The sequence below is a fragment of the Arachis ipaensis genome, chromosome B6, assembly GCF_059453495.1.
Source record: "Arachis ipaensis isolate K30076 ecotype BB chromosome B6, ASM5945349v1, whole genome shotgun sequence".
In the NCBI taxonomy this organism is placed as follows: domain Eukaryota; kingdom Viridiplantae; phylum Streptophyta; class Magnoliopsida; order Fabales; family Fabaceae; genus Arachis; species Arachis ipaensis.
The window spans coordinates 12,663,150-12,685,403 of NC_142441.1; the positions used below are offsets into that span (position 1 = coordinate 12,663,150).

The 22,254-nt window shown below is 39.6% G+C and overlaps 4 protein-coding genes and 2 pseudogenes across 7 annotated transcripts; 3 read left to right on the plus strand and 3 right to left on the minus strand.

The window, feature by feature from the left end:
* Positions 1–207: 207 nt before the first annotated feature.
* LOC107648019 (Golgi apparatus membrane protein-like protein ECHIDNA) lies at positions 208–2,107 on the plus strand. Of its 2 annotated transcripts, XM_016352049.3 has the most exons (6): positions 219–333; positions 601–657; positions 736–939; positions 1,258–1,317; positions 1,542–1,668; positions 1,801–2,107. In XM_016352049.3, the coding sequence occupies exons 1-6, from the start codon at positions 319–321 to the stop codon at positions 1,887–1,889; spliced, it is 552 nt and encodes a 183-aa protein (XP_016207535.1). In that variant the 5' UTR covers positions 219–318; the 3' UTR covers positions 1,890–2,107. The 2 variants fall into 2 exon arrangements, with proteins under 2 accessions (XP_088347532.1, XP_016207535.1); XM_088491406.1 differs by having other exon boundaries at positions 208–333; positions 1,542–1,899.
* A 444-nt stretch (positions 2,108–2,551) lies between these two features.
* Positions 2,552–4,760, plus strand: LOC107645962 (AP-3 complex subunit mu-like). The gene is made up of 8 exons (XM_016350125.3): positions 2,552–2,714; positions 2,802–2,901; positions 2,975–3,085; positions 3,178–3,267; positions 3,347–3,594; positions 3,831–4,040; positions 4,187–4,394; positions 4,510–4,760. The coding sequence occupies exons 1-8, from the start codon at positions 2,680–2,682 to the stop codon at positions 4,753–4,755; spliced, it is 1,248 nt and encodes a 415-aa protein (XP_016205611.1). The 5' UTR covers positions 2,552–2,679; the 3' UTR covers positions 4,756–4,760.
* LOC107645961 (psbP domain-containing protein 1, chloroplastic) lies at positions 4,111–5,831 on the minus strand. 2 transcript variants are annotated; one of them, XM_016350124.3, is made up of 3 exons: positions 5,226–5,820; positions 4,887–5,140; positions 4,111–4,656 (listed from the first exon to the last, which is right to left on the minus strand). In XM_016350124.3, the coding sequence occupies exons 1-2, from the start codon at positions 5,748–5,750 to the stop codon at positions 4,919–4,921; spliced, it is 747 nt and encodes a 248-aa protein (XP_016205610.1). In that variant the 5' UTR covers positions 5,751–5,820; the 3' UTR covers positions 4,111–4,656; positions 4,887–4,918. The 2 variants fall into 2 exon arrangements, with proteins under 2 accessions (XP_016205610.1, XP_088348068.1); XM_088491942.1 differs by lacking the exon at positions 4,111–4,656 and having other exon boundaries at positions 4,832–5,140; positions 5,232–5,831.
* Positions 5,832–13,351: 7,520 nt separating this feature from the next.
* Positions 13,352–14,015, minus strand: LOC148554641 (uncharacterized; annotated as a pseudogene).
* A 1,522-nt stretch (positions 14,016–15,537) lies between these two features.
* LOC107646529 (alkaline/neutral invertase A, mitochondrial-like) lies at positions 15,538–18,168 on the plus strand. Its single transcript, XM_016350712.3, has 6 exons — positions 15,538–16,336; positions 16,410–16,569; positions 16,649–16,860; positions 16,944–17,437; positions 17,546–17,594; positions 17,706–18,168. The coding sequence occupies exons 1-6, from the start codon at positions 15,566–15,568 to the stop codon at positions 18,030–18,032; spliced, it is 2,013 nt and encodes a 670-aa protein (XP_016206198.2). The 5' UTR covers positions 15,538–15,565; the 3' UTR covers positions 18,033–18,168.
* On the minus strand, positions 18,079–20,382 carry LOC107648494 (protein RTF1 homolog pseudogene; annotated as a pseudogene). Its single transcript, XR_015885894.1, has one exon. The product of XR_015885894.1 is annotated as a protein RTF1 homolog pseudogene (transcript).
* Positions 20,383–22,254: the final 1,872 nt, after the last annotated feature.

Consider the following 22,254-nt stretch of genomic DNA (forward strand, 5'->3'; position numbering starts at 1 on the left):
TTTGTTATCGAAACGCAGCCTCAGCCACGTAATACAAGAATATTTTTTTTGGGTCAAGATAATACAAGATTTCAAGAGAAGAATAAAATCATATAATTGGGCCGTACAAAATAATGAACCAAACTGGATAAAAAAGAAAGTTGATCGAGCAAGGCATCAGGCTAGCCCAAATGAATCAGAGACAAGCCCCTCTCTCTTTCTCTCTCTCTCTCTCTCTCTCTCTCTCTCTCTCTCTCTCTCTCTGTAAATGCGTAATATACATCACCCGTGCAAGAAGAAGAACAATAGTCGTGGATGATCTCAAATACATAAACAGTCATGGATCTCAGCCAGGTATGTCTCTCAATGTTAATGCACATTGGCTACATTCTCAATTTCCAGTTAGATTGATGTGCATGTGCAACGATTAAATCTCCTCTGTCATCTGCATTATCATTGGATTCGATTCATTTGCTTCTATTTCCTCTTCATCTACACCTGCCTGGTTTCTGGCACTGATTTTCTTATTAATACGTTGTTTTCATGATTATGATAATTATATGGATCCCTTGTAGATTTAGCTGATTGATTTCAACACAATGATATAAACTCTTGGTGCAGCCTGCAGGTGAAAACTACGGCAATCCCATTACTTGCTTCTTTCACGTTTTCTTCAAGGTTTCCAACTTTGCCCTTTTCAACATCCTTCATATTTATTCTTTTTGATCTTTGTGTGATTCTGGTTGTGGCTGGCAGGGCGCAGCTTTGGCATTTTACATTGTATTTTCCATCTTTGTTGGTAACTTTGTCGTCATTTTCGTGGTCACTGCCCTTCTTGCTGCTCTTGATTTTTGGGTCGTCAAGAATGTAAGTGGCAGAATCTTAGTTGGTTTGAGGTGGTGGAATGAAATTGATGATCAGGGTGAGAGTGTTTGGAGATTTGAATGCCTCGATCAAGAGGTAATTTCGATTTGCATATAGTAATTGTAATTGTAATTCCAACAATACTAGGTGTACACTAAAAATCAATCACCAAATCAAATAAAATACATGTTCAAATATAAAATACACATTGAAAATGAATTAAATACTACAATTATTTATACACAAATTTGTTATGACTGATTTTTAGTGTGTAAATAGCATTTTAGTTGTAATTATTTAAATCTAAATACTATATGTCAATCTCTCTGTTGAGTAGTGTAAGATTGCAATTACCCAAATTTCAGTACAATATATCAATCTCTCTCATGTTTGTTTTTTTTCTTAAATCCACAGTCAATGGCTCGGTTGAACAAGAAAGATTCATGGCTTTTCTGGTGGACCCTTTACTTGAACGTAAGAGAACATGGCATGGTTAAATTTATATCGCAATGCACTGCTTTAATGTAAATACTAAACAGGGTTCTATGATAAAAAAACAAGGATCATCATTCATCAATTGACTTAAGCTTTGGATATAGATAGCAAGTAGTTGTGTTAAATTTGCATTGCTTAGATATGTTCTCTGGTAAATCAGCATAAATTTTCCTTCATTTTGTTGTTGTTGTAATGTTGTATAGGCAGGTATATGGCTTTTGTTGTCAATATTCTCGCTCATAAGGTTTGAAGCTGATTACATCCTAGTTGTAGGAGTTTGTTTGACTCTCAGTATTGCAAATATTGTTGGTTTCACCAAATGCAGAAAAGGTTTGCTACTCATTCATCTTCTTAAATTTGTGGGGCCATGGATATTGGCATTGAAAGAGGGATTCTCAACTCTGCTTCATCATGCATGTGAACTCAACGGATAACATGTCTGCTTTGTTGTGTATCTTGCAGATGCTAAGAATCAAGTTCAACAATTTGCTGCTAGGACACTTGCCTCAAGGGTCTCATCTACCTTTCAGTCAGCATTTAGTATTGTCTGAATTGTTTACTGCCGAACATGTAAATGCAAGAAGCAGTGGATTATCTTTGAAATTTGAAAGCAGAGATTAGAGATATAGTGCATAAATGCATAATGATTATTTTGGATTCGCATATAGTTTAGAGAAATTCAAATGCAAAATTGTGTACACGATAATTAATATTCTATTGTCAAATTACTTAGTGAAATAATGACACTCCTTTGAGAATGTAAATCAAATTTTCCTTTTTCTTCTTTTCTATTTTTTATTTTCTCTTCGTTCGTTGCCGCTCCTTCTCCTCCAACGTAGGGATTAACAATTTAATAGACAACTTAAACATCCAAAGAGCAGGCATCATAGAATCATCTTTTTACAAATATCTCTCCGATATAAAATTGTTTTTGTGCAAAGCAGGTAAGAATTGAAATTATACTTGCATTTTATACGATTTTATGCAAATTTTATGCGAACAGAAAAATATAATCCAAATTTTCAATAAAATGTATAGTAAAAAATAATATAAACTATTTTAATCTAAAAATAATAGCACCAGATTCTTCACGGAAAGGAAAGTAAATAAATAAATAATATGCTCCATAAAATTTTGAAAGCTGAATATTAAATTAAAAAAAAAAGAAAGATTTCTGCAGAGAAGATAAATATAATTGACTTTTTTAAAGCATAGAGGTAAAGAGTGAATAACTGAAAAACCGTTATCTCAGACACCAAAAAAGAAAAACCGTTGTATAAGTATTTGAGAGGAAGAGTGCAATCATCATCTTCCTCGGATCTCTGGACTCTCTCTACAGAAATGTTGCAATGCATATTCCTTCTCTCCAATTCCGGGTATTACTGTATTTCCTATTCTCAATTCATCACTTTTTAAAGAGTAATTGAACATATGGTTGTTCTGAATCTCTGATTCCGCCGCAGAGAGGTGATTCTAGAGAAACAGCTCACTGGCCACCGCGTCGATCGCTCCATATGTTCCTGGTTCTGGGACCAATCCATTTCTCAAGCTCATTCCTTTGGGGTATCCTTCTCACATTTTACCTTCATTAATTTTTCTTCTCCGCTTCTTCCCTTTACACTTTCTTTCTTAATAGCAACTTCCAGTGATTGCTTCTCCCACACATTATCTTTTCCAAGTTTTTCGTGAGGGAATCACCTTTCTGGCTTGCACCCAAGTTGAGATGCCACCATTGATGGCCATTGAGGTATACTTTTCGTTATACATTCCCTTCCCATTGCAGCTCACAATTTCTTAATAGCAACTCTCTTTGTTTTTAACTGTCTGATTATTCTTCAGTTCCTTTGTAGGGTAGCAGATGTCCTCAATGATTATCTTGGGGGTTTGAACGAAGACTTGATTAAAGACAACTTTGTCATTGTTTATGAGGTGCTTTTTTCTTCTGAATTTCATGTGAAACGAAATGCTGCTAAGGATTTTGGTCCCTTTATACTTGTTGTTATTGTAGCTGCTGGATGAGATGATAGACAATGGCTTCCCACTAACTACGGAACCTAACATCCTGCAAGAGATGATAGCTCCACCAAATATTGTTAGTAAAGTCTTGAGTGTTGTCACTGGCACCAGTTCCAATGTGAGTGACACCCTTCCTGGTGCATCAGCTTCTGGTGTTCCCTGGAGAACAGCAGATCCAAAGTATGCCCAGAATGAAGTTTATATAGATCTTGCTGAAGAAATGGATGCTACAATAAACAGGTCTATATACTCATTCTCATCTCTCAATTTTTAATATTGGATCATTTTAGTAGAAACAGTTCTTAGCTCACCCAAGCCATGAAGTCTTGCATGTACGCATCTCCAAGTTTAGCTAACAGTATACTACTGATTCTAGCTGGCATTTATCTAAGATCATCTCAAGGTTCCTCCTTAGTAGTTTAAATCTTATGCAGCATTTCTTTTATACTTGCTGCTAAACACCTCTGTTGATTTAGGGATGGAGCTCTGATGAAATGTGAGGTCTATGGTCAAGTTAAAGTAAATTCCCATATCAGTGGTCTTCCTGACATGACACTTTCATTTACAAATCCTTCGATCCTAGACCAAGTGAGGTTCCATCCATGTGTTAGATTTCGCCAATGGGAATCCCATCAGATTCTTTCATTTGTGCCTCCTGATGGACAATTTAAACTTATGAGTTACAGGTAAGGTATCCAGCTTTATGTTAATGTCTGAATCAGAATTTGAAAACTGAGTTTGGATAAAGAAAAGTAATTGCGAAATGAATTCCATTCCATTATATTCCCAATTTTCTCTTTCTCAATATTTTTGATATTTCATCTTGTTTCAGGGTTAGAAAATTGAAGAGCACCCCATTATATGTAAAGCCACAGTTGACATCGAATGGTGGGACATGCCGTCTTAATGTAATGGTTGGTTCAAGAAATAATCATGGAAAGACTATTGATTTAGTTACAGTTCAGTTTCAGCTTCCTTCATGCATTTTATCTGCAGATCTTACCTCAAATCATGGAACAGTAAACATCCTTGCTGACAAGGTACCTAACAAGCAGCAACCTTTCTGTTAATTTTTATCAAATACAATCTACTTTGCTCCATATTTCAGCATGCAATTTGAAGAAATGAAGCTTTCTTTGTATTCTATTTTATCAGACATGCAATTGGAACATTGGTCGGATCCCAAAAGATAAAGCCCCTTCAATGTCTGGAACGTTGGTGCTTGAGACTGGATTGGAGCGTCTTCACACCTTCCCCACATTTAGAGTGGGTTTTAAGATGATGGGTGTTGCTCTCTCTGGCCTGAAAATAGATAAACTGGATTTGAAAACTGTTCCTTACCGTTTCTTCAAAGGTTTTCGAGCTGTTAGCCGTGCAGGTGAATTTGAAGTCAGATCATAACCTTGTACTTTCAATTTATTTAAGAATAAACTTTTAGTTCGGTTAGGTTACTCATCTAAGCAATAACATTTGAGTATGTAGTGCAAATTTTCCTTGTGTATTGAGGATGAGAGGAACAATAATAAACTTACAAGAGAAAGTGAATATATATTATATTATCTTCCTAAGCAGCAATCTTGTTGACACGAAAAGAATCCATGACTTGACGAAGATCATTTTGTTCCTCTGTAAAGACATTCTCTGGCACTTGCAATCTCAACTCATAGAGTTGATTGTTTTCAACTCCAAGTACTGAAAGATACCTCCGATCCCATTCCATGCGTACCACCCGCTCTTGTGGCATAACAGCAAGCTCATTGTTGTTTGCATATGACTTGATGTTTACCTACACATTCAATTCAATTCAGGACATGGAAATGAAGCTCATACTGAAAGAAAAATAATCATTGTAATTGAAACTGTGAGGCAACCTCAACTTGATAGTACAACTTGCCATCATCGGCAACTCTGGAAGAGGTGGAAAGGATGTTGGATTCGCGTCTAACACCAAGCCTCGTAGACATGAATTCAGTGAGATATTGCCTGAGAACCTTTTTGCCGGCTTCTTGGGGTGAACCCAAGTCCTGAACAGTCTTGTATCTGGAAGATGATGGAGAGGAGATCTCAACAGATATGTTTTCATCGAGAACATAAGGGTCTCTGAAGAAGATGTCAGCACCGGCACCACGCACTTGGATCCAGTTGCTGGGGTACCTGAATGAATAGCCATCAAATGAGTCTACGTATTCGCGCAGCACAGGGGAGTGCTGAGCCAATGCAGCAGAGCCAGAGAGAATGTAAGTTGGTAGGAGCAAGGACAAGGACAAGGACAATGCTTTCCTCCGTGGAACTGCAAAACCTTTAGCCTGAGAGTGGCCTGAAATGCAGCGAGGGGAACAGGTGGAGAGAGAGATGGGAATATCGTAGAAGCGCTGAATTGGAAAGGCAATAGCCATTGCCGCCCCCCTTCCCTCTCCAAATCATGAAATGAATGGATATGGTATTAGTATCACACTCTCACCACCACATCACCACACCTCTGTCTCTCTCTCTCTGGCCCACGTCATCTCTGTTGCTTAGCCCACACACAATTATAATAACCAGTATTTTATATTTCAATAAATATTTTATATAGAATAATTGATTTGATATCCAATTGATTTAACGCTTTTTAAAGTTATATAAAAATATCTTAAGAATTAAATAATGTTAGAGAGTCAATATGATGTATTATTTATAGTTAATAATTAGTTAGTAATATATAAAAATGTGAACTAAAAATATATTGTTAAATTATTAGACTAAATATATTAAATTAATTATTAACAAAAAACAATAAATTTTACTTGTGTTTAAATTTTTTTCATAAAAATATTTTTAGAGAAATACTAAAAAGTTAGTAAAATTTATTGTTTTTAGTAGGGGTGCATATAGGTCGGGTGAAGCCGGATTTGATGTGACCTAGATCCGGTTCGAAATATACACCGGGTCTATTTATTAGACCCAAATTCGACGCTAAACCCGATGAAACCAACACACTTTTGGGCCACAATTATACCGGGTAAAAATCGGGTGAAAATCGAGCCATTAATATTACAGTACGTTAATACCTTCTAGTAAGCTAGCACGTAAAAATATCCAAATTTTTAAAACTCCAATCATTATTTGACATGGTAAAATTCACTTAGAAAAATATAATAAGAACAAACCCTTCTTCAAAATTAAAGCATAACCACAATTAATACTTTTTTTTTTGCTGAGTGAGGAGGGGTCAGGGACCCCGAAAACCAGAAAATAGAACCCGGCTACGCAGAGCCTCTAAGCCTATAATAACCCGCACAATCAAAAAGCATAGGAAGATATATCTCAGGAATAGGATGATCAAATAAATGCAAGCCAAATCCAAGCTGATGTCCCTTCTTGGCCATGACGTCCACACAAACGTTCGCTTCACGGAGGGTATGTCGCATACTCATGTGGTGGATTCGACGGACCAGAATACTAATATCTTGCAGTAAGGGATAGCACGGGTGCGACAGGGGGCAGCCTTCTCGAACGAGCTTAATGGCCATTTGCGAGTCCGATTCAATAATCACATCATTCATCCCATTAGCAGCTGCAATTTGGAGGCCTTTGATAATAGCCCAAAGTTCAGCGTGCATGGTTGAGCAATTTCCAAGATTACAAGTGAAACTCATGAGGTGAGTTCCCATAGAATCTCTGACCACACCTCCACACGCAACATTATTTGTCTGAGCAAAGACCGAACCATCCACATTTATTTTAATAATACCCCCCATCAGGGGGAATCCATCTAATACAACTCAGAATTGGTGTTTATCGAGCGTGGGATGACTTTTTTCCGGCACCAGTTTGAAATCTCTTTGGTGTGGACTATAATGGAGGTAGCAACATCTCTTGGCATAGTGAATGAGCCTTCAAAAACAAACTTGTTCCGAAGATACCAAAGGGAGGAAGCTCCAACACCGAAGGTAATGGCTCAGGAGTCCCTTGCTTCTAGGTTCGAGCATATCCAGTCGCGAATATCCAAGTTGAAGAAATATTGATTCCTCTGATGAGATAGAAGAGCTCGCCAAACTAACCTCGCTGTAGGACAATCCCTGACCGCATGTAAGACAGTTTCCTCATTGGAATTGCACCTTGGACAATCTGCTTCACTAGTCATGTTTCTCCTTCTTCGGTTGTGATTGGTAAGAAGAGCATCATTAGCCAGTAGCCACAGAAAGGTTCTAATCCTCTCAGGTCCTTTCCAGTCCCAAATAAGCCGAAACACGTGATCATTTTCAGTGGGGTTCGTATTCAAAGCTTCATAAGCTGATTTCACAGTAAACATTCCATCTGCACTAGGATCCCAGGCAGCCTGATCAACATTCTTCCACAGGGATGGAGGGCCATAGCAGCAATCTTAGAAACCTAATTCTCTGGGATCCATTCACGAATTTTTTCCAAGTCCCAATCACCTGAAACAAGGGGAAATCATTTAACATCCATTGATAATCATTTGGATTAATTACTTTTTTTGAGTATTGGTCCAAAGGTCCTGCTTTTGCCACCCAATTGTGGTTCCAAAAGTTTATGCTTGTACCATCTCCAATACGCCAAGACGTGTTCCTCTCAACATCTTTCCAAGCTGAACAAACCCCTTTCCATAGATTAGAATCCTTGGATCTCCTCCTGATGTCAGGAATGATGTCATTACCGCATTTGTATTTAGTCCTCAATGCTTTAGCCCAAAGGCTATCTCTTTTCTCAACCAACCCCCAACCAACCTTCATCATGAAAGCATGATTTAAGGTTCTTGCATGTCGGATACCCAAGCCGCCTTTTGCTTTCGGCATGTTAACTTTTTTCCAGCTAACCAGGTGGACCTTTTTGACATTCTCTGTTTCCCCCCATAGGAAGTTCCTGCATTTAGAGTCAATAATATTACAAGTAGAGACAGGCAGAAAAGCAGTTTGCATAGTATAACTAGGTAAAGAAGTAAGGACAAATTTCACCAGGGTTGATCTCCCTGGCAAGGACAGGGAAGATGCCTTCCAATTGTTCAAGCGCGATTGAAGCTTGAGGATGATATCATTATAAGTATTTTTTGTCACTCTAGAGTGGATGATTGGAACACCCAGATATTTACCCAAGTCCTGCGTGATAGAGAATTAAAGGACCTGCCTAATGTCATCCTTGACAGTGTGACAAACATTTTTGGAGAAGAAAATGTGCGTCTTCTCCTTGTTAACTTTTTGGCCAGAGCTATCACAAAAGGCAGATAACACTTTGTTAATAGTCTTAGTGATAAACCATTATTTTATGATTTATATTGTGTTTAATTGTGTGCTTTTATCAAGTCCTTACCCACTTAGTCATATGATTAGCATGTATTTACAATTCCTTCCCAAAATTGTTCCATGGTTGAAAACTTGCTTCCTAGAGATCTTTTAATTATGTATTTTTATCCTCCTTTATACCATTCGATACCGTGATCTGTGTGTTAAGTGTTTCAGGCCTCAGAGGTCTGGAATGGCTTAGAAAATGGAAAGGAAGCTTGCAAAAATGGAAGGAACACAAGAAACCAAGGAGATGACCAGTGAACACTGACGCGAGCGCATGGCTCACGCGAATGCGCGAATTGGAGAAATCGCAGCGACGCGAACGCGTGCTTGACGCAAACGCATGGATTGGAATCTGCACGAATGACGCGAACGCGTGAACGACGCGAATGCGTGGCAAGGAAAATCGCTGAATGACGCGAACGCGTGGACGACGCGTACGCGTGACCTGCGCGGTCTGTAGAAATTACAGGATACGCTGGAGACAATTTTGGGCCGCGTTTTAACCTAATTTTCGGCCCAAAAACACATAATAAAGCGAGGGAACATGCAGAGACTCAAGAGGCATCCACACACATTGAGATTCATCACATTATGATTACTTTAGTTTTAGATCTGAATCTAGATTAGTGTTACATTGATAGTTTATGCTTTTGTTTTGGATTGTGGATGTTGAAGAGCCATTACCTCTGTGAAGACACTACTTTAGTTTGTTCCTTTATCCTTTACTCTTTTCAGTTGATTATTGACTCTATTCAATTAAGTATGTTACATTTTGAGTTTATTAATATATAGAGTTATTTTTATTTTTAATTAATTTTAATTCTCTCTATTTATTTTATTCGATTATGTCTTCTTATATTTTTATGATTATTAAATCCATGTCAATGGAGTAGAAATTCCACTTGACATGGGGGTTAATTAAGAGGAGACACTTGAGTTGGAATGCTCAAGTGCTTAGTTACATTGGACGTTGTAGGCTAATTTTGTACCTACTAACACTAGACCTCCCCAAGGGAGAGGACTAGGAATTGCGGGTAAGAGTTAGTTCAATCACTATAATTTCCCTTATTCAGTAAGGGTTAACCAAGTGAAACAACAACCTCTTTACACTACACTTGAGAAGATTCCAACAAGGATAGAACTTCCAATTAATTATTCCCCCAGTCAAGACATTTTAATATTAATAATAATTCTTAGTTAATTGCTTTAATTTACAATTACTTTTAATTACTCATTATCCGACTTAAACTTTCTGAAAATTTTCTGATTAATAAATTAGCACTCTTTCCTGCAACTCGTTGGGAGACGACCTGGGATTCATACTCCCAATATTTTTATTTCTAAAATTTGTGACAACCTCTTTTAAATTGGTGAGGCAGATCTTAGCTGGTTAAGAGCTATACGTGCAACACTATTCTTTTATTTGAATTCTCTTAATTGGTTAACTTCTGCCACGCATCACTCAGCCTATCCAATTGAAGCTTCTGCAAAGAGGATTAGGTCGTCTGTGAAGCAAAGATGTGAGAGGGCTGGGCCCTCCTTACACAGCTTAATAGGTTTCCATACATCCATATCCAACGCCACACTGATAAGTTGAGATAGGCGCTTAATACAGAGAACAAACAAGTAGGGCGAGAGGGGGTCCCCCTGCCGAATGCCTCTAGAGGGGGCGAACTCCTCTAAAGCTTCACCATTCCATAAGACCCTCATCCTAGCCGTCGAGATACAAGCATAAATAATGTTCACCATATACTCTGGCAGCCCAATATCCTGCAAGGTATCCTTAATAAAGCTCCAGTTCAGCCTGTCATACGCCTTCTCTAAATCGATCTTGATTGTCATCCAACCTTTCTTGCCTTTCCTATTACGCATGTAGTTTATGACTTCCTTGGTGATAATAATATTATCCGAGGTATGCCTTCCTGGAACAAAGCTGCTTTGAGTCGGCTTCACCACTTTCTCCATGATACCTCTCAGCCTTCTCGATAAAATTTTAGTAATGACCTTATAGGAGACATTGCATAGAGAGATAGGGCGCATTTGCTTCAGAGAGACTATAGGCTCGACCTTTGGAATGAGAGTGATAAGGGTCTCATTAATCTCCCAAACCTCCGAGGGCCTGTTGAGAATTTTTTCAACCAATCTGCACAGGTCCGTTCCTACACTATCCCATTTCTTCTGATAGAACATAGCCTGGATTCCATCTTTTTCCGGGGCCTTGAAGCTCCCCATAGAGAACAGAGCACTCTTTATTTCCATCCGGGAAATGCTACTATCAATGCTTGCAAGGTCATTTGTATCAAGAGGTGGGAAGTAGTTCTTCAGAACGAAAGGGGTGTCTGGAACGTCCTCGGTGTACAGCCGGCTATAGAAGCTAGTTGCCATTGTTTCCAGGGTTGTGCGCTCATATACCCAATTCCCATTATTGTCCTGTAGAGCCTCAATCTGGTTTCTTCTTCTCCGGGCCATAGTTGAAGTATGGAAAAATTTGGTATTACGGTCCCCAAACTCTAACCAATTACAACGTGATTTTTGGAACCAAAGAAGCTCCTCTTGGGCCAAGATCTCCTCATATTCCTCCCAGAGATCCCTCTGCAGTTTCTCCAAATAGAGGTTCGGGTTCATATTGAGACTATTTTTGATGCCTTGAAGCCTCCTTAAAATCTTTGATTTTCTCCGGTGAATATTACCAAAGACATTATGGTTCCAATTTTTTAACACCTGCTGGAAGTTTTCCATACATGAATTCCAATTCCTCTGAAGGTTCCAACCTCTGTTAACAACATCATCAAAGTCAGGGTGGTCCAGCCAAGCGGCCAGAAATCTGAAGGGCCTCCTTCCCTTATTAGGAGGAGCCTTAGGGGCAAGACGAAGAAATAGAAGAGAGTGATTAGACTTCAGGTCTGGCAAGTGCTGGATGGAAGCTCCTAGAAAGGTGATCTGCCAGTCGGGATTGGTAAGACCCCTATCAAGCCTTTCTGCCAGAGAACCTCTTTTCCAAGTATACGGGCAGCCCGAGTATCCAAGATCAAGTAGACCACAGTCAGACAAGCAAGCATTAAAATCGAGGCACGCCCCGCCCTGTCGAAGCATAGCCCCCCCCACTCCGTTCATGATCATACATAATGGAATTAAAATCACCTATGGCACACCAAGGAATGCTAGCATCCCTGCTGATTTCACGAAGATCCTCCCAAAGAGATTTCCTGAAACCTCTATTCGGGCTCCCATAAACGGCTGTAAGCAATCACTGATTTGCATTCTTGTCTTTTATCTTCATGTGGACAAATTGAAAAGTATGGCTCATCACCTCCACCTTCCAAAAGTTTGAGTCCCACAAACACCAGATGCCTCCTGACTGCCCTCTCGCCTCCACCACAAAACTACCATTTAGCCCAATTCTGTTCCTGACCCTCTCTCCCCGAACACCGCTAATGTGGGTTTCCAGCAAAATGACAAAATTCACATCAAGGTCCTTCCTCAGATCTCTAATAAGAGTAGAAAATCCCTTACCTCCAGCTCCTCTACAATTCCAAACTATAAAATTCATGATCAGCTAGACAAAAAAGATGGTCATCCAGACCCAAGATACCTCGACTAGAAGCCCTAGGCGCTGCCCCCCATAACCTCGGAAGCCTTTGCATGGAACATCGGTTCCTTACCCTTGGTGGACTTTTTATTTCCCTCCTTGGCTGTGCCCTGTTGCTCGCTTGGAGCCCCTCTACTGTCTCCATCCTCCCCCATCAACACAGGGGTTTCACGGCGCAGACTGTCCTGGTTTAAGAGGGGTTTGTGGTTCGCGTTGGTCTCAGATATTCTGTTAAGGTTTGTCGCTAGCTGGTAGTCTTCCCATTGCTGTTTCGTGACTTCCCTCATCCTATCAAGAATGGCTCCTTCCATAAGCTCTCGATCCGTGTTCTTGGAGGATGAAGATGCCGTGTTGTCCATGTTGTTGATAGCAACCCCCAGGGAGAGTACACCCTTGTCCATCAGTTTTTGTTTGGGTTTAAATCCTTTTTTTGTTAGCATAGGCCCAATCTTCAGGGCAGTAGTTTTTTTGGGGTCCCTGCGGGTTTTTACCCACTCCGGGTTTCCTTAAATACACTTTAGCTCCTTCCTCTTTGTTCAGTTGGTTTCGGGCTTGACTCGGCGGCCCAGCATTGCTCTCATTTGGTTTAGGAAGGGTTGAGACAAGAGCTCGATCAGGGGCCTTGTTAATGGGCTTGGAATAGTCTGGTTCTTTATTAGAATGATCTTTTATAGAAGCCTGGTCTGAAATCACCAATTTGGACCCACTATGCATGGCCTCTTCCGTTTGCAGATTATCTTGCATCTCATCATCCCTTTCCTCATACAAGGCATTAAATCTGGATCCTCCCTCATTAAAGGTGTTCTTCATATTGTCGTTACTTTCCTTATGAGGCATGGCAGTAGAGATTTGACTTTGTTTTTTATTATTCCTTGGAATTTTCTCCTGTTTTCTTCTTTGGTACCTCCTTACCATCATCCAGGGGCCAAAATCAGGGGGATTTTGATTTTCCCGTTGCATGATATAGTCATTAATGTGTTCCTGATTATCCGAAGTTTCCCGATTTACTTCCCCAGTGCTGACCTCAGCCCTACCTACTCCTTACCGCTGTCGCTCTCTCCGCTCCGCCTCCCATCTCCATTGCCGGTTGAACAAGCTTATTCCCACCATCTTCACTGCACTATTTCACCTTATGGCCATATTTTCCACAGGAGAAGTAGATAAGATGTAGACCTTCATATTCAATATTTAACGTGTTTCCAAGAACAGAAATTCTGGGCACTAATTTTTTTGACAAGTCAATCTCGACGCAAATCCTCGCAAATTTTCCTCTTGAGTGTATAGAGGTCGCGATCAATTTTCAGCATATGCCCAATAGTTGAACCTACCCTCCATAGGAAACGGTGGTTATATAGCTCAATAGGAAGGTTGGGGATGCGAATCCAGGCAGCAATCTTTCTCACATGGTTCTCGGTCGTTAAGAAGAAAGGTCTCCATCTCTGAACAATAAGATAATGTCCTGCGATCATCCATGGTCCTCCCATAAGAGCATGGGAGTAATCCTCTTCTTCAGCAAAGTGCACCAAGTAGTAGTCTCGGTCCATGTCAATCACGCTGATCTTCCCTTTCTGTGCCCAGTCACGCTGCAAACGCTGCTCGATGAAACCTAGGGCTACTCTCTTGCCTAGAACTTTAACGATCAGCGCATTCTTCCACGGCTTGCACCAGTCCTCAAACTCTTCCTTGGACACTAGGATAATGGGGCATGGATCGAAAGGTTTAACACTTAGGTCCTCCTCCTCCCTATACCATTGGTCTTCCGGATTAGGCTGATCCTCGCCCATGTCATCGCTATGAGTAGACATATTATCTACCAAGCCGCCTGGGGACGAGAGTAGGCACTCCTTATACGAACTTTTGTTCTTGCCATCTGTTTTATGAGAAATGTCTTGATCAAGATCCACCCTGTCTCCTTGTCGATTTAGATCTAATTCCTCGCGAGACTTGACCTTCTTCGTACTTCGTTGAACCAGATCCACTTCCTCTGTCGAAACCCTAGCAGAGCTCTCGGTAGTCATTGAGTTCTCTCAAGGTCTCACAGGAGATAGATGCTAGGCAATTCTAATAACTCAATTCATACCATTTTTCCATCAACAGAGATGTTGGGATGACTTGAAGTCAAATGTCCTTTAGCTAACAAGTAAGGAGCACCACACGATCAAGAAGGAGCACAATTAATATTAATATTGTCTAATAACACCAAATATTTAAATCAATACAAATAACACAATATTATGCATTAGTCTAAAGTCTTATGCATTCTAAACATAAAACATTAACTTGTAATCTTATAATGATTAATAACACAAAATACTAAGGTTTACAATACTTAAATTCCACATAAGAATAACCATGATCCATCACTAATAATATAAAATATTAATTATGTATGATGACTGGGCCACCGGATCGAGTTCGGGTGACTTGAGCTATAGCTCGGATCCGACCCAAAATAATGACCGGGTCTATTTTTGAGACCCTTACCCGACCCTAAACCCGGTAAAATCACACCAAATTAGCCCCTAAAGTGTTCGGGGTCGGGCCGAGTCTTCGGATCGGACCGGACCATGTGCACCCCTAGTTTTTATCAGTAGTTAATCAACAATATTTAAAAATTAAAATTAAAAATATATTATTAAATTGTTAGACTAAAAAAATTAAATTAATAACTAAAAATATTAATTAAAAATAATGAATTTTTTTGGTGATATGGAGTTTTTTTTTCTTTTTCATTTTCTTATATGAGTTATGAATTTTCTAAGTAGCATATTTTTGTCAAAGTAATATTTGTCTTCAGTTTATATAGCGTAAAATTGATTATGTTTTTATGTGGCTTTTATAATGACACTGAAATAATATATTTGAGTTAGTTTCTAAAATTTATTAAAGTGAATTAACATGGCAACATGAATTAAATAGAACTTATTAAAAGCACATTCTAAGACCGAATTTTCCAACAAAGGAGGAAGGGTAGTAAAAAAAAAGAAAAAGGTCCTAGTTCCTGAATGCTGACCCGAGCATAACGGAACATTTCACTGATCACAAAACGAAGATCATCATCCAATAGTTACTTATAGATCATCCACATGTGAGATAGAGTATCCCATAAATCATCTTAAAATAATTTGTTTGCCAAAATTGGTGGAAAATGAAAAATCAACGTGAAAAGTGTGAGCGAAATTAGAATCTTTGTTCCTTGCGCATCGCAGTTTCGCCTATATAATAATAATAAATAAATAAAATAAAATGTCACATTCTAACCACCTTCGTATTGACAGTTAGTTATTCAGTTACGTTCTTGAATTCTTTTTTTGTTTCCCTGGATATTCATGTTATGATCGGTACGAACCTTATTAGCATTTGCAGCATGAAACCATCTCCGAGGATGCTCATTAGTTGCAAGAATTCTTCATCGTTTCTTGCAAGATGTCACCCCACTACTCCTCGTGCAATGTCTAATAACCTTTCTTCTACCAACAACATTCACTACCCTCTTCGCATGTTGGGTTTTGCACGAATAATGAACGGTAACCACAGAGCTTTTCGGTTACCCTCTTCAAGATATTTTAGCCATTTAACTTCAAGGCCTCAAATATTCCGTTCACCGGCCGCAACCAGAATCAACGGCGACGTCACCACTGCTACCGTGAATGAACTTGGATTGAAGCCTCGGAAGTCAAGTGTGAATGACAAAAAGAATCTGGAGATTGAGAAGGTTTACATAAAGACGGACAATGGCATCGATGAGAAGCAGTTAGTTGTCGAAAAATCAGCGGACAAAGAGTCTGAATTAGAAGCTGGGGGTGAAGAAGATAATGCAAGATCAGAGAATAAGGTATCTGAGGGTGTGGCTGCTCCAATTATCAACAACAATGGTGAGGAGGAGACAGACGTGGAAAGAGAGGCATGGAAGCTGTTGCAAGAGGCACTTGTTACGTATTGTGACACCCCTGTGGGAACGGTGGCTGCAAATGATTCCAGTGAGGAGTCTTTGAATTATGATCAGGTCTTCATTCGGGATTTCATCCCTTCAGCCCTTGCTTTCTTGCTCAAGGGGGAAAATGAAATCGTCAAGAACTTTCTCCTTCATACCTTGCAACTCCAGGTACCTCCTATATATTATTCAATCAATACTCTCACTTTTCTCTTTGATGATATAATGTTTGGTATTGCAACAGAGTTGGGAGAAAACTGTGGACTGCTATAGCCCAGGGCAGGGGTTGATGCCTGCGAGCTTCAAAGTTAAAACCATGCAAGTTGATGAAGAAAAGGTAGAAGAAGTTTTGGATCCTGACTTTGGGGAATCAGCTATTGGTCGTGTTGCGCCGGTAGATTCAGGTTAGTATTTCTGAGAATTTTTGTAATAATAATCTTATTTGGAAGATTGGTACTTTATGGTTGGTTGTGGTTGACATAGGATTGTGGTGGATCATTTTGCTGAGGGCTTATGGGAAGCTGACCGGTGATTACAGCTTGCAAGAAAGGGTGGATGTTCAGACAGGCTTAGAGATGATCCTTAACTTGTGTTTAACCGATGGCTTCGATATGTTCCCATCTCTGTTGGTGACTGATGGTTCTTGCATGATAGATAGGAGGATGGGAATTCATGGTCACCCTCTTGAGATTCAAGTGAGTGAGGAAGATTTTGATATAGATAACAAGGGTTTAGATTCAACATATTAGTTAGCTAATTATTTTACTTTGGTTTGCAGGCGTTGTTTTACTCAGCTCTACGATCAGCCCGTGAGATGGTTAAGGTGGATGATGGATCCAAGAATCTGGTTAGAGAAATCAACAACAGGCTGAGTGCACTCTCATTCCACATTAGAGAATACTATTGGTTGGATATGAAAAAGATGAACGAGATATACCGGTACAAAACAGAAGAGTATTCGTTGGATGCCACCAACAAATTCAACATATATCCAGAACAGATTCCTCTGTGGCTAATGGATTGGGTTCCACAGGAAGGGGGATATCTCATTGGAAACCTTCAACCGGCACACATGGATTTCAGGTTCTTCATGCTTGGGAACCTGTGGTCCATTGTTTCATCTTTGGGTACCCCAAAACAGAATAAGTCCATTCTGAATCTCATAGAAGCAAAATGGGATGATCTTGTTGGCCACATGCCTCTTAAGATATGCTATCCTGCCTTGGAGTCTGAGGAATGGCGCATAATCACTGGCAGTGACCCAAAGAATACGTATAAATTTCTTTAATTCTTTTCCTTTTATGGTGTTGTTTAGATGTTTTAGTACTTTGGTGACTTTATAGTCAGAGTTGATTCTAAGACACATTTCAACTTGTGCAGCCCTTGGTCATATCACAATGGTGGATCTTGGCCAACACTTCTATGGCAGGTAAATTTTTCTTTATGGGAATATTATGATCATGGAAGTTCAATGGTGTCGTTTCATAATTATTTACCCTTTCCCCTTTGGTTTAATATGTGATTCATTTTTGTCATTCAGTTTACACTTGCATGCATCAAAATGGGGAGAACTGAACTTGCTGAGGATGCAGTTGCTTTGGCTGAGAAAAGGCTTCCAGTTGATTCATGGCCGGAATACTATGACACTCGCACCGGCAAGTTCATCGGGAAACAGGCCCGGCTTTATCAGACATGGACATTAGCCGGCTTCCTTGCATCCAAGATGTTCTTAAAGAATCCTGAGACAGCAGCCATGTTGTGCTGGGAAGAGGACCTTGAGATTCTTGAGACATGTGCTTGTGCACTGAGCAAGAGTGGGAGGGCTAAATGCTCTCGCGATGCCGCCAAGTCTCAGATTCTTGTTTAGGATTCTGCCAACATTGTAAATAGTACATTCTTGTTCCACATTGTTGTGACTGTGAATAATGCTCCTTCTTTTCACTTTTGTACATTTGTAAATATCTTGATATTCATTTTTCTGTTCATATAGAATGTTCCTTTTTGCTTCCCCAAGATTCTACCAAGTATAAACAATGCCAGAAACAATTATAGCATGATTATTGTGTTTTCAAGAAATAGTGGATGTCTCAACCACCAGAACACAGATGAACAAACACATTAAATACTAAGTGCTCAAAAAATATCTGGTGACAACATTTTCTACTTGTCAAAAGAATATGATTGAAGTAAAAAAATTGAAACTGAATACTCTACAACAGCCCTCTTCTTCTCTTGTAGTCGCTGATAGTTAATGTGAGAGCATGCCTACCTCCATCGTTTTCAGGCACCTGCAACCCAACCGTTGCTTCTATCTTCTGTTTCCTTGCCAAGAACCCATTCTTCAATCCCTGTGGTCCGCCCAAATCCTTAAGTTCAGCCAGTGAAATAGGCAACTCGAAATCATGCATCATGTTTGATTCTGTTCCGCAATCCACCGGAGCCAAAGTATCCACCAATTTCCCTGCACTTGCAGCAGCTTCCAGTGCTGCTTCTGTGGCTTTAAACCCAACAGCATTACCTGCTGACACACTTGGTTCTTCAACCTTAATTTCATGCTTCTCTCTATTATTACTAACTTGATGACTCTCTTCTTGTTTAATCTCTTTCCCTTCTGCATTGTAGTAATTCCTAGACCTTGTCCACCTCCTAGAGAATGGATCATACCCTGCCTCACCCAATTTCAAATTCACCTGCAAATTCCTATGCTCAGACAAGTTCTTGAAATTATCAACCTTGTTCTTTCTGTTCATCTCAGCTAATCTTTTAGCCCTGCTGTCCTTATCCCTGGCTTCGCGCGCCGCGTCCAATTCCAGGAGCTTGGCGCAGATCCTCTGCACCTCGGCCTCATCGTTCTTGCTCTTTGCTACCTCCATCAGCCTCTTCAGCTTGTCCTTCTCAACCGCGACATTAAGCGGCCGAGTAGGCGCGGCTTTCTTCTCCTCCAGCATCTGCTTCACAGTGGCTGCAGAGTAGACATAGTTATTCGTTCTTCTAATGGCCTCTCTCTTGTCCAAAACACTCGCCTTACTCGGCATGTGGCTGCAACTTCTCTCAATTTCCCTAACCCATTGCCTGAACTCTTTCTCCAACGGCGAAGAATCCGAAACCACAGCCATTTGGAACCTCTTGGCAGAGCTTTCACTTCCCCAAACACAAACAAGGTACTTGTGAGTGATTCTGTTCTCAACCTTGTAGTGCCTATTTGGATCGCCACCATCAACACTCTGAACCATGCAGAGTCTGTAAACAGCTCCACTCTCTGATTTTCCAATCCCAATTCTAACAAAGCACCCAACAATTAACTCTTCAAAGAATGGTTCATTCAGCCACTTCACAAGCCTCGATCTCCTAATGGTGATTTCCTTGATTTCTTCAAACGTTGGCATGTTTGATTCTCTCAACATGTTCTTGTCATCGTCATCGTCACTATCAGCCAACCCTTCAGAGGAATCTCTATCACTGTCACCGCTCTCGCTCTGGCTTGAGCTACTTGAAGTAGTTGCTGCTTTCTTCTTCATTGGAATCCCCTTATTGGTGCTTGATGATGATGGTTTTCCATGGTGAGTGTCTACCACTTGCTGCTTCATCCTCTTGGCTCGCAACTCGCTTAAGACATCGCCTTTGGCGGCGGTCCTCTCGGCGTGTCTGGTGGAGGAACGAACCTTGGAGGAAGATGATGATGGTGGTGGTGGTGGTGGAAGAGGTGATTGATGATTGATCATGTTCTTTGAAGTAGCATTGTTGTTGGTGTCCCTCTTCATTCTTAATTGTTCTTTGAACTCCTTTTCGCCTTTTTTGGCAGCTCGATCGGAGAGTATCATCTCTCTTTCGAGCTCAGTCATGTTTGCTAGCCTCTGCTTGTCATCTTCATTCTTGTAGAGATCACTGCCAACATCAGATTCTTCATCTTCATCATCATCATCATCATCATCATCCTCCAACAACTCTCCTTCATGGCCTAATTCCCTCTCAGTTTTGGTGAGGTCCAACCTCTTCTTGAGAGGAACGTTCCTTGATGACGATGGCGGCTTCTTCTTGCTTGCTCCGCCGCCCTCGGCGTCGGAGTCTTCCCCTCTGGACTCACTTCCACCATCATCTCCTCGTTTGGATTTCTGGTTTCGCGGCTTACTACTAGTACTATTACTATTGTGGCGCTTTCTGTGCGGGGAGCTGGTTCTTCCAGCTGCCTCCAGAAGCATGTTCTCCAAGTCCGCCATAATAATAATAATAATGTTAATGAAGACGAAGATCAGAGCATGTATACGTTGGTGTTGGTATTGGTATTGATTGAGAGAGATAGCATGTTCCTGGACACGTGCATTGGAGCTCGTTTCCATAGAAATTAAACTAACTCCTACGAGTACGTATAATCTCCGCATATCGTATTTGACAGCTTCAAACAAAATATAAACATGTGTATAGTTAATCGTCATTTCCATTAAAAATCTACCGTATATTTCTAATTTTACAATTAAAATATATCGCATGTTATTTTTTCATTATAATTAGAATCAAAATTTTTTCTCTAAAATTAAAAAATTTGTTATAAAATAACTAAATAAATAAATAAAAAAGAGATAACAAATAAAGAAATATAATTAGAAAGAGAGAGAAAAAGGTGTTTTATTGTTTTTGTATGTTCTATGTGCTTCATATTATTTTGCTATTTATAAGCATAAAGAAGCTTTACTTTTCAAACATAATTAAATGCAATCATCCTTGGTAAACTAAGTCTCATGGAAAATGGTCATCCACATTATTCATCTTTATCACAACACTCCCCCTTGGATGACTATTTAAGATTATTGCCTCGTTAAAACCTTACTAAAGAAAAACCCAATGGGAAAAAATCTTAGTGAAGGAAAAAGAGTACAATATCCTTTAGTGATGGAGACTACCTCATTAAAAACCTTGTCAAGAAAAATCCAATGAAAAAAAACCTGACCAAGGAAAAAAGAGTACAGTTTCCCCTCTTGTCGATATCATTTAACATCTTGAAATCGACGAATCCCAATATGATGTACCAATCTTTCAAAGGAGGATTTTGGGAGTGACTTTGTGTATAAATCTGCTAGATTGTCACTTGAGCGGATCTGTTGGATATCAATTGTCACTTGATTTTGAAGATCATGAGTGAAGAAGAATTTGGGAGAAATATGCTTTGTTCTATCACCTTTGATATATCCGCCTTTAAGTTGAGCAATACATGCTGTATTATCTTCAAACAGGACAGTTGGAGCCATCTTCTGATCAATCAGTCCACATGATGACAGAATATATTGAATCACACTCCTCAGCCAAAAATACTCGCGACTAGCTTCATGTATCACTAGTATTTCAGCATGATTAGAGGATGTTGCTGCAATCGTCTGTTTCGTGGACATCCATGATATAGCTGTACCACCATATGTGAATAGGTATCCTGTTTGAGATCTCCCTTTATGTGGATCAGACAAATATCCAGCATCTGCATATATAGCCAACTAATTGTGACTTGAATCCATAGGGATAAAACAATCCCATATCAACCATTCCATGAAGATATCGAAAGATCTGTTTGATTCCACTCCAATGTCTTCTGGTTGGAGAGGAACTATATCTTGCTAGTAAATTCACAGCAAATGATATATCAGGTCGTGTATTATTAGCAAGATACATTAGTGCTCCAATGGCACTAAGATATGGTACTTCAGGACCAAGGATATCTTCATTTTCTTCCTTAGGACGGAATTGATCCTTTTTCACATCTAAAGATCTTACGATCATCGGGGTATTTAATGGATGTGACTTATCCATATAAAATCTCTTCAAGATCTTCTTTGTGTATATTGTTTGATGAATAAAGATCCCATTTTTTATATGCTCGATCTGCAGACCGAGACAAAATTTAGTCCTTCCAAGATCTTTCTTCTCAAACTCTTCTTTTAGAGTTTTTATAATTGTTGGAATCTCTTCAAGAGTCCCAATGATATTTAAATCATCAACGTACACAGCAATTATAATGAATCCAGATGCAGATTTCTTTATGAAAACACATGGACAAATATCATTATTTTTGGCTAGATACTCAGTAAGACGATTATACCACA